Source organism: Dermacentor variabilis, chromosome 1, assembly GCF_050947875.1.
Source record: "Dermacentor variabilis isolate Ectoservices chromosome 1, ASM5094787v1, whole genome shotgun sequence".
In the NCBI taxonomy this organism is placed as follows: Eukaryota; Metazoa; Arthropoda; class Arachnida; order Ixodida; family Ixodidae; genus Dermacentor; species Dermacentor variabilis.
Window position 1 is genome coordinate 121,685,820 of NC_134568.1, and position 12,019 is coordinate 121,697,838.

General features: G+C 48.5%; 1 protein-coding gene across 1 annotated transcript in view; it reads right to left on the bottom strand.

The window, feature by feature from the left end:
• Positions 1-9,432: 9,432 nt before the first annotated feature.
• Positions 9,433-12,019, bottom strand: part of LOC142582850 (uncharacterized) — a 35,394-nt gene continuing 32,807 nt past the window's right edge. Inside the window, exon 3 of the mRNA XM_075692967.1 lies at positions 9,433-9,650. Within this exon, the coding sequence (XP_075549082.1) occupies positions 9,595-9,650 (56 nt within the window). The 3' untranslated portion in view covers positions 9,433-9,594. The remainder of the gene's footprint in view (positions 9,651-12,019) is intronic.

Consider the following 12,019-nt stretch of genomic DNA (forward strand, 5'->3'; position numbering starts at 1 on the left):
GTGGCTGAGGGTTTGGGCTCAAGTAAGGCCCTGGGCCTGCTTGGCCTTTTCCGCCCAGTCCACCAGTTCAAGTTGTCGGTCGACGTCCCCGGAACTGAGCCAGGCTGTCCAGTCAGTCTCGCTGCTGACGGGGGTATGAGAGAACGGGAGCGAGGTGCATTCCCACATTATGTGTGTGAGTGTTCCTGTTTCTGAACAGAGCCTACATTTGTCGCTTTCCTTGCCCCCTGTGATTTTGTTAATGTATTTTGGGTGTGGGTATGTGTTTGTCTGAAGTCGCCGAAACGCGACCGCTTGCGTTTTGTCCAGTTGCTTGGCCGGTGGGGCTGAAGACGACGACGATCGCTCGAGCACGTGCGTACGATGGGCTCCGTCGACAACGGCCGCTCGAGCACAAGTTGGATTCGACGGTCTTGGTTTCTAGCTGGAATCAACAGCACTCGACGAACGGACACCGAGGATATCAATTTTTCCAAGGTGGGCCCTCGTTTTCCCACGATATCGAGACTTTGAAGCGTTCTACGCGCTGCATGGTGAGCTAAGCCTAAGGCTCGAGATAGCGACGAGGAGCCACCGGCGGCGGCGGCGGTGGAGGCGCAGCTCAAAGACTATGATGGAGACCGTAGAAGGTACGGAGATCGATCCGGAAGAATTGAACGTGCCGGGGCAATGGTACATTAGAAAGGAGAAAGGAAAAGCGGCCCCCCTAGTGAACAACGAGGCACGCCATATGGAACGGCAGCGAGCCGCCGAGAAGCTCGCAGGGAGGAAGATGGCGGCTAAGTCGGTTGAGAGGCAATTTGCCCGACTTCCGGACGGCGCCGAGAAAGTAGTCATGAGGCCGCACGGCGGTCTCGTACGTCTAATGAAATACGGAAGTGCGTATTTGGCAGATGTAATACTTAAGGCGGCTGGCGTCAGTCCAGACACCGCCGGAGAGGACGTCATCTCGATGAATGTGAAGCAACATTCCATTCTCGTCGCCACCGTCAGCGCGGAAAGGAAGCGAAAATACGCGGACTTGAAGCTCCTCGTCTTCGAAGGGGAAAAAATTGAAATGACTACGTACGTCGCTATGCCGGAGGACTGCGGAAAAGGCGTCGTGCATGAAGTCCCTTTGTCCTTCTCCGACGCAGAGATCTTGAAAAGGCTGCAAATCTACGGGAATCCCCCGGTCCTGGGAGTACGACGACTCGGAAGAACGTCGAGGACAGTTCTAATACTGTTCGAAGACAAAGAGGTGCCGCGGTGGGTGAGACTTACGCCCGTGGCGCAACGCTGCGTAATCTACCGCAAGAAGTACGAAGTTTGTAACGCCTGTGGGCGGCTCGGACACCGCGAGGACGTCTGCCCGGACCCCGCGAATGTGAAGTGTCGTGGCTGTGGCATGGAGCAACCACCACAAGACCATTTATGTGAACCCAAGTGCCAACTGTGCGGGAAAGGACACCCGCTCGGTGACAGAAAATGTAGAGAACTCTACCGTGTTCCTTACGAGGTGAAGAAGAGGCAGTGGGAACGAAAGACCAACATGCTACAGCAGCAGCAACTTCAGAAGCAGCAGCAAGCCGGAGCGACTGCCGAGGTGAATCCCAGGGGTCGTTCCAAGGTCAGGCGCGGAAACGAGGACTTTCGCTTCAGAACCGACTCCTTTCCGAGGCTGGAGGAGACCACCGGAGGGCACCAGCAGCGTGGCCGTTCGCGGTCCCGCACCAGGGGCCGCTCCGGATCCAGACAAAGGGGGAGATCAAGCTCCAGGGACCCGGCGAACCCATGGACTACGAAGCGGAAGCAGAGCAGGGACCGAAACAATGTAAGCTTTGGCAGTGGGGTTTCCCAGGCAAAATATAAGAAAGATGAGGAGATCGATAAATTACGGAAAGAGGTTGGGGAGCTTAAAGAGGTCATTAATAAGCTCACTCAAGAGTTTCATAGACCAAAATCACAGGCGTGTACGGGGTCCCCCTCCACCCACAACACGCAACCAAAATTGGTATCGAAACCAACCCGCCCGGTCCCTATGGCTGTGACTCCCATGCAGCCTGCGGCACCGGAGGAGGAAAATATGATTATCGAATCGGCTAGACCACCCCCAATGAAACGCAAAGGGGAAGACGTTGATCCGTTGGTGGCACTAGAGAAAAGATTAGAAGCCAAAATCGAAGCTAAATTTGATTCTTTCATGGCCCAAATTATGGGAGCAATACAGCAGACTCAAAGCCAGATCCAAGCCCTTACGGGTGAAGTACAAAAGCAAAGGGCAGAATTAGTAGCCATCGGAGAATGGCAACTAAAAGCAGAGGAACAACTCGACCACCTCCAACATGGCCAGAGGCGCGCAAAGTGAGTCTTTAATCTGGCAGTGGAACTTTCGCGGCTTCCAACGCAAGCGAGCGTTAGTGCAACAGTACTTGACGCTATTAGATGAGAAACCGCTAGCTATAGCCCTGCAGGAGACGGGCAAAGCAGCACAACTCTCGGGATACCAAGCTTTTTCAAGTGACAGGGGTGAGAAATCTCGCGTCACTACGTTCATTAAGAGGAATATTGCGGCAATCGTGCACGAAATCAACTCGAGAGACATTGAGGCAGTGCTTCTGGAAATTATTACGGGACGAAAAGAGGAACCGAGCGTGTTCCTATTAAACTTGTACAGCACTCCACAGCAGAGAAAGGTACGATTCAGGGCCCTCTTTCGCAAAGCTATTCAGGCAGCCGGGATTAATCCCTTACTAATAGTAGGTGACTTTAATGCAGCGCATCCGGAATGGGGTTACGCTAAACAAGATCCAAAAGGTAGGCAGCTATGGGAGGACGCGCACGAGCTAGGACTCACCCTACACACGGACCCTAGCTGTCCGACCAGGGTGGGTAACAGCGTGTGCGCAGACACCTCCCCTGACCTGACCTTCTAAAAGAATATGACCGATCTGAATTGGAAAAACTCGGAGCTCAATTTCGGAAGTGATCATTTCATTCTGGCCTCGATGCTTAAAAAAGGGGTGGAGACGCGTCGTGTGCGTCAACCGAGGATCACCGAATGGGGATTATTTAGGGAGAAACGAGAGAAAGCTGCCATAGGGAAAATCACAAGCATAGAGAAATGGACGGAGGTCATCGCGCGTCACGTTGAAGAGGCAACCAAGACAATTGAAGGGGACGATGCCCCGGAAATAATCGATAGCAAACTGCTTCACATGTGGGAGGCAAAACGTGGCATGGAGCGCAGACTAAAGAAGCAAAAATGGAACCGTAATCTTAGAAGGCGGATTGCTAGACATAACAAAGAAATTGAAAATTACGCGATCAAATTATGCGAACAGAATTGGTGCAGCAGAGGCGACGAGATGGAGAGGGGCATGAGCCTTTCCAAAACGTGGGGTCTGCTGAGACACCTATTAGATCCGACCAATTCGAAAACCCTATCGGGAATTAGATTATCAAAAGCCAGGCACGCGTATGAGGGTACAGACGCGGAATTTATGGACAAACTGATCACCATGTACATTGGCGATACGCATAGCACCCCCCCTCCCGGAATACGACGGAGCTCCCAATGAAGAGCTCGACGCACCCATCACAGAGGCGGAGGTCAGGGCAGTAATATTGGGACTAAAAACCAAATCAGCCCCAGGCCCTGACGCGATAACAAACAAAATTCTAAGAAATCTGGACGATGCCTCCATCAGCGCTCTGACGGAGTACATGCAAGAAATTTGGACTAAAGGCCACCTGCCACGCCAGTGGAAGATGGCAAACGTGATCCTAATTCCAAAGCCGGGCAAACCCCCTAAACTAGAAAATCTAAGACCCATTTCCCTAACCTCATGCATGGGAAAATTGATGGAGTGCGTAGTCCAGACCAGACTGACGCACTTTATGGAGCAGAACGACCTGTGGCCGCACGAGATCATCGGCTTCCGACCGGGCATGTGTACGCAGGACGTGATGCTCCGACTAAAACATGACATAATCGACTCACGTTCTAGAGACGCCAAGGTAATCCTCGGCCTGGACTTGACAAAGGCTTTTGATAATGTTAAACACGAAGCGATACTCCACGGTCTCCAAGAAATCGGGGTAGGCGCGCGAACATTCGACTATGTCAAGGACTTTCTGTCAGACAGAACTGCCTGCATGAAGTTCCAAGATATTGAATCTCCAACACTGAAATTAGGAAGCAGGGGCACGCCGCAGGGCTCGGTTCTTTCCCCGTTCCTCTTCAACGTGGCGATGAGGGGCCTCCCCGAAGCTCTGAGAAACATACAGGGGCTAAATTTCAGTATTTATGCGGATGACATCACCCTCTGGACCAACCAGGGGAGCGATGCGAGCATCGAGGAGCGCCTGCAGGCGGCGGCGGATACTGTCGTGCACTATGCTGCCGGTAGGGGTCTGTCGTGCTCACCGCAAAAATCGGAGTTATTCGTCTACAACCCAAAGTCGCTCCGGTGCAAGCGTAGCTGGGAATTTGACATTAAAATAGAGGGGAAACCAGTCCCAAAGGTTAACGAAATCAGAATCCTAGGACTTTTCATACAGGAAAACGGATATAATGATGGGACAATCAAAAATCTAGAGGGCTTTGCCACGCAAGCACTTGGCATATTTAGAAGGGTCGCGCTGAAAGGACGAGGCCTGAAGGAAAGAAGCTTGCTTAAGCTAACCCAAGCCTGAAGGAAAGAAGCTTGCTTAAACTAACCCGCTGGACTGCCGAGAAAATATAATCATTCCCCCCCTTCCTCGTAACATGCATCCCATATTCAACACGGAGAGGAGGGAAAAAAGAGCAGAAGCACTAATCAAACGCTTTGATTCAATGAACAGCAAGTCGGTTGCGTACGTGGACGCGGCAAGTGGCAAGTCGGGTGCGGCGGTCGCCTCGGTGGTCGACGGCCGAGGTGCCCCCGTATCGGCCGCCACCATTAGAAGCCGCAACTCGGAAACGGCTGAAGAAGTTGCGATAGCGCTTGCTTGCGTGGGAACGGAAGCAAATTTCATAATTAGCGATAGCAAAACGGCCATCTGGAATTTTGGAAAGGGCAGGATCTCGCCGGAAGCGGCAAGGGTTCTGGCCAGTAGACGGCTGAACAGAAAAATTAGCCTAATTTGGACCCCTGCACACACGTCCGTTCCTGGCAACGAGGCGGCCCACGAGTTAGCCCGAGCTCTCTACTTCCGGGTGGCTGTGGAACCGCCCGACTGCCGGAACATGGACGAGCGTCTGCAAAATTATACGGAGATTGTCGAAAATTATCGGCTACGCAGGAGACTGGTGCCACCACCGGATAAAAGTCTAAACAATAGAGAGGCAGTCGCATGGCGGCGCCTGCAAGCTGGGAACTTCGTAAACCCGGTCTGGGCATACCATGTTAGGCATGATAGAGAAACCGATGAGTGCAAACACTGTGGGGCGAGAGGGACCCTCGATCACATAATCTGGGAATGCGCTAGCTCACCAGGGGCTAAAGCAAACATAAATTGTAGAGAGGCCTGGGAAGCCCTGCTGCGGAGCGAGGACCCTACTCCACAGCAACACGCCATCCGCCTGGCGGAAGAAGCCGCGAAGAGTCAAGACCTCTTTGCTTGCTTCTAATCGCGGAGGTTCCGGCCCCCTTCCCTAAGGCCTGTGTGCCGGGGACGGGGAGTAGGGGCCTCCTTATCCGGCGGTACAATAAAGTTGCTATCATCATCATCTTGGCCGGTGGTGGGAGCGCGCGACGCCTCAAGCGATACCGATGGGCTATTTCATAATAAGTCTCGCAGGGTTCCTCGTGTCTCTCCTCCTCATTCACGCCTTCCGCATCCGCGGACGAGGCTCGGCACGCGAGATCTCGAGCCAAACTGTGAGCCGACGCGTTGCCGGGCACAGCCGCGTGAGCGGGGGTCCACACGAGGGTTTTCAAGCCACTTAGGGGGCATCATGTGAGGACATGGTACGCCTGTTTGGAAATTCTACCACGGACGAAATTGCCGATGGCCTGCTTGCTGTCGCTGATGACGAAGTCGATCGACTCGCGAAAGTTCAATTCACGTCAAGATCCAAGTCTCCCGAAGGTGAACATAGTTATTTATTTATTTATTTATTTATTTATTTATTTATTCTATCTCACAGGTTTCAAGAGATATTGCGTCAGGTAGTATGTCCAGGAAATGTAAAGGCACTATTGGTACCAAAAGAAAAAAGAAATACCAAATGATTCATTCAATGCTAGACCCTTCTTGTTAAGAGCACCCACGAAAATATGAGGACAATTAATTTGTGTATCACGAAGCACATTTGGGCTTGACCACTTTTGGAGAGCGTTTTCGCTAATATCCAGCAGGTACAGTCGTCGCCAATACGAAATGGAACAGCGATGTTGTTGTTCTTGTGGTTGTTTGTAACCGCCATACGTCGTTATGCAGGGGTTCTAATCTAGGAACTTGATACATAACAATAATCCAAGAGTCCAGCGCAAAGCTTTGGACTTGTTGTTTCTATATATTGACTCAATTGGTTTCCGGCCTAAACTATGACTCACGCACGTCGTCTCATGAAGACTCATTTTATTTTATTTTGCTTCTACCGTCTATATTCGTCGCATCGGACATTTACCCTGCTGCTGATAACATCACACAACCTGCATTTCTCCCCCTTTTTTCTTCTGCCCACCTCCTTTTAGGGCCTTTCCTCTCCTTCGTCCCATTCCCTGCAAAGTAGCATGTAGGCGAAAATACGCTCACTAAACAATCTGCATTTTCAATAAAGAGCTCTCTCTATCACTTTCACTCTCTCTATATATATCTCTCTATATCTCCCACAACACATATACAACAATATTAATTGTTGAGCCTTTAGTCTCATTTAGCACTTTTACAGAAGGATATCTGTGTTTAGCCCTGTGTTTCTAAAAAATCCGGCGTTCCCTTTCATGCTGATGACAGTACGTGCAACTACCTCTGTGGTGAAGACACCGTTTTCCGGATAACAAAACGATTACAGCCACACCGGATGCAGATGTAGTTCGCAAATGACTTGCTCGTGTCGCTGGTGGTATTGTTCTCACAAAAATTAATTATTGCATTCTATACCATTTTGCTGTTGTTTTTGACTGAAATCTGCAGATTGTCTTTATAAGATTCGGAACTTTTGGTCTGACACTATTTGTACGCTAATTACTGTAAAATTTCTGCTGATAGCAAGTTCAGAAGTCTGGATCACACTGGACCAAAGTAAGTGCACTTGCTAACGACTTTTGTCGAACACATTATTTATCAGGTGTTTTCTTATATTTATGTTTTTAGCTGAACAGAATTTTTAAAAGTTGATTGTGGAAGACGGCCTAATTGTAATCTTAGAGCTGGATTGCTCGAAGAAGCGGACATTACTTGTAGTATAAATTGTAATGCATAATTGACTAATTAACAAAATTTCGCTGGTAAAATTTTTAACTAATTATCTTACGGGACATTTTGCATTTTACTAATCGTAGCCGGTGAATTTGCAAGCCTTGCCCAGTTGGAATCAGTTCTAAGGGTGACACCAAAGTTCTAGATACGCACCGACAAACTGCGCTAAATGCGCTGTTGGAGTACCGCTTACGTTTGAACAAAATTATATTGAATGCATTGCAGGACAAAAATAAGTGGAACACCAATACCCTTCGTCGCCCACTTTGGGTGGACATACCAATTGCAATCTGTCATAAAGTAATTAGTCCTAAACTTAATAAGTTAACTTTTATTAATTATTCTATTATGCATTTGCATTTCTAGTGCAAATTATATCCGCCTCTCCGAGTAATCCAACTCAATGAATATAATTGTGTTATCTGCCACAATTGAAAAAAATGCGCTCAGCCCAAACGAATACACCTGATACATCAGTGACAAATCAGTTCACTTCTTATTCCGCCCCTATCGGAATGCTGGTCACCGCAGCTGGAGATTAAAGCCACGGCATCGTGCTCAGAGACAAACGCCGTATAAATGCAAAACAATGAAAAATAATGTAAGCCTAAAAATACTTTTTTTTATTAAGCGGCCCTATTTTGGTCACGCGTCAATCCAGCGTAAAAATGCCCAGCAACTTTATTTCTCGGTTAACAAACATTTTTCTTCGATTCTTGCATGAGCTCTCGCGCTAAGCACTTGAATCAGGCCGCGCCGAAACTTGAGTTTCACTTCATATACACTTTGAGCAGGGAGTGACATAAGGTGTTGGCTAGTGGAAACGCTCTGTCGTGTCACACCCTCGAAACCTCGAACCTAAAGTGGAGCGTGTTATCGGACGCAAAGCCTTCCTCTTCTATTTCCTTGAGTGAGCGGTGCTCGTTGGCATGAACGCTCACATTCTTCATGCCTCTTGGTTTCAAGTACGCTATATACCCCGGCTCATTGACACCAGTCATACAGAAGACGATGTCTTTAGTGACGTCAGAAGGGTGCAGTAGGGTAAGCTTGCAGCTCTCTTGGAAAGGCCATCTTACAAAGTCATCGTACAGTCCCTTATACAAAGTCAATTCGGCGTGAAACTCAATGATGCCCTTCCTCTTAAGGAGAAGGACGCTTGGCTTGATGTTGTATCCACGGAGATAAAACGGTGAGGAACTTCCCACTGAACAACACTCGTGCTGCAATGTCTTCTTCTTGACTTGATCGTAGTTCCTCACGTACCATTCGCACGACTCGGACGCTTTAAGAGAGGCTTGCAATAATACTTTGCAAGCGTTAACGACTTCACAGATGCACTCTCTGATTTTTTCCTCGTGTTTACGCAGAGAAGCAACATCTTCTGGGTGTTTCTCAATACATTCTTTCGTAGCTGCTAGAGCGGTCTCTAAGTCAAGTTTCAAAGAATGCAAGGTACCTATGTGGCCGGTCTTTGTTTCGGGCATATCGCGCAAAAGCAGTGGCACTGCGTTCTTTGAATGCTCGCCCGACGCTTCCTTTCCTTTCACGTGCGTGTCTTGTTTGCAGCTTTCGGTGCTCGTGCAACCAGCGCTACTCTGTACTCGCGGACGGGCCCGAAAAGTGGCAGTTTCGTCTACGTGGCCACCGTTGTCGGCGTCAGTGCACTCTCCTTCATTGGCTTTACCGTTAGTTCCTCGCTTGGTGTTCGACTGCTGAATACCTTGGACGTCGTCATGAGCATGCTCACTTTTGAAAATTATCCGCGTACGTACGTGTGCTCCTTCTTCCGCCGCCTTTCTCGATTGCGTGCTACTGGAATCGTTATCCACGAATCCCAAAGTGGCGGGCTCATGAAGGGCGCTTGTATTCACGCTGATATGGATTGAAGTGCGCATCTCTTCCCGTGGTTCACTGTGAGTTGTGGAAAGTTCGATCGAATGAGATACCTTGATGCTGCCAACAGCGCTGTTGTCTTCGACAGGGTCATCAGCGTGCTCCGCATCGCCGTCTTTTAAAGGATCGCCCTTTTTTGCCATAGCACGCGCGGAGTTACCGCTCAGTTCTAGCGCATTCTGGTCGTTTTGTTCATGAACTGCCTCTGAAGCGTGTTGCAGTTCCGTGTGGCGTCGAACACACTCTACATTCTCTTTCTGGTAGCGTGGTGGTCCACTGCGATAAGGGCAGTCTTTTTCATAATGCTCAAGCATAGCAGACACCGGCCCCGTTTTGTTGCAGCACGCACTCCAGCAGTAGACCTGCAAATAATTTACGAAAACTCAGTATCCATTCTGCAAATATTTCAGTAAAAAGGAAGAGGCAAACGAAAAGTGAAAATTCTAGTCTTGATAATTGCCGGACTTACTCCTAGAAGAGATGTTGCCTTATGTATTTACAAATTGATATGCGCACACATCCATTAAAAATAGAAAATCATGCGTTAAATGAAGCGCCCATACTTATCGGAATAAAATGACTGTTCATGTTTAATTGTATTGCACAATTATACAAGCAAATTCAGCCTTAGGGGATCGGGTAACGTTTTAATACCTGCTGCGATTACCCTTTTTGAGAGAGAGAGAGAGAGGAAACTTTTACTCTTAGAAAGCGCAGTGTGCGCCCTAAGTGGGCGGCCTTCTTATTCCAGGTAGCCGCCGGCTATGGGCATCTGCCGTGCCTGTTCGATCAGGCTGTGCTGTTTCTTCGGGTCCCGGTCTGTTAGCTTGGCCTCCCACTGCTCCTCAGTTAGTGTTTGGATGTCTACTGTGCCATGTTTTCCTACACATCCCCATATCGTACGACATAGGGTGTCTGAGACATCACAGTACTTGCTGATGTATGAGTGCTCAGAGGGTGAAATTCGGTGCAATAAGATACCGTGGATGAAGGTATTGCTTTGCAATTTCGTAAGTGTTACTGCTTCTTCCCTAGTTAGGCTGGGTTGAGGAGGGCGGGTAAGTTCTTCTGTCTAGCATGTAGTATTGCAAAATATCGGTGTATTTTTTTCGGACTTAATTTTTCCTCCTTAGCGCTTTCCTGTGAGAAAGCTCGGGGAACGTGAACTAGGGCGGAGGTGTCGGCTGCCTCATTCCCCAGCAGAGACTCGTGGCCAGGAGTCTAAACAATATATATATATATATATATATATATATATATATATATATATATATATATATATATATATATATATATACGCAGGAAAGAGACGACGAACTTTTTGGGAGATTTCTTTTTCTTACTTAACGTTTTCGGCTGGTGGACCAGCCTTCGTCGAAGGCTGGTCCACCAGCCGAAAACGTTAAGTAAGAAAAAGAAATCTCCCAAAAAGTTCGTCGTCTCTTTCCTGCGTATTTTACGTCGGGTCCAGCGTGCTGAACTTTGAAGAAAACCCCTATATATATATATATATATATATATATATATATATATATATATATATATATATATATATATATATATATGGTAGGTGCTTCATTGTTTGCTGTGGTTGTGAGGATTTGTAGGGCTTTCCTGGCGATTCTTCCTTTCTGAAAATTTCTGCAATCCACTTGTGCATCAGTGAGTAGTGTTGCTCCATCCCCGCAGGTTGAGATGGCCAGGGCTATTGCTGTTTCTTCAGCCGTATCTATTGCTCTTGTTAATATGCTAGCTGCCGCTCTCTCCTTGCCCTTGCTGTCAACAACGCTGACAGCATGCGCTGGAGCTTCCGAATATTTCGCTGCATCGGTATATCGTGTGTCCGGATTTGGGCCGTAGGTTTTCACAGAGTCTCTATTCTAGCTTTTCTTGTCCCTTCATAGTGGGTTGGATGCATATTTCTTGGAAAAGGGGCTACAGAAATGCACTCTCGAATTGTCTCTGGAATCATCCTTTTCTCGCCGCGCCATTGCATACCTTCAGTATACCCTAACCTTCTGAGTGTTGCCCTATATATCTGTTTCAGTGAGTGTGAGACGTTCAAGTTGGTTGACTTTGTGTGGTTCGACTAACTCCTCCCAAGTGTTCTGAGACCTAAGCGGAGCAGTCGTCCTGTGGAGGCGCGTTCGGAGATTTCTATGGCAATCTTGATGGTCTTCCGGATGAGGGCGTTCACTTTTGCGATTTCCTAATTCTTGAGGTCTAAATAAGGGGTGCCGTAGGTGATTCTGCTGATGATGAGGCCTTGGATGATTCTGACTGCGTCCTGTTCTTTCAAACCGTGTCTTCTGTTTGCTACCCGTCGTACCAAGTGTGCTACTCGCGTGACAGTTTCCTTCAGTTTGGGTAGGGTGGCAGCACCAGATCCGTCCTTGTGTATATGTAGGCCGGGGATTCTGAGCGGCTCCACTTTATGGATTTGCATCCTATTCAGGCACAGTTCTTGTCCTGGGATTTCACCTTCTGGCGACCTTCCTCTGGTTCTCACTTTTAGTATGAGAAGCTCCGATTTTTCTGGCGCGCAGGCAGGCCCACAAGCCTTGAGGTAGGTTTCTGTACGATCCACCGCTTCTTGAAGTGCATCCTGTTGAGTTCCTGGGGATCCGCCTGCCGTCCAGATGGTAATGGCACCTGCATAGAGGGCGTGTCTTATCGCCTGTATTCCTTTCAATGTATTCGGTAATTTCAGCATGCCTATATTAAAAAGGAG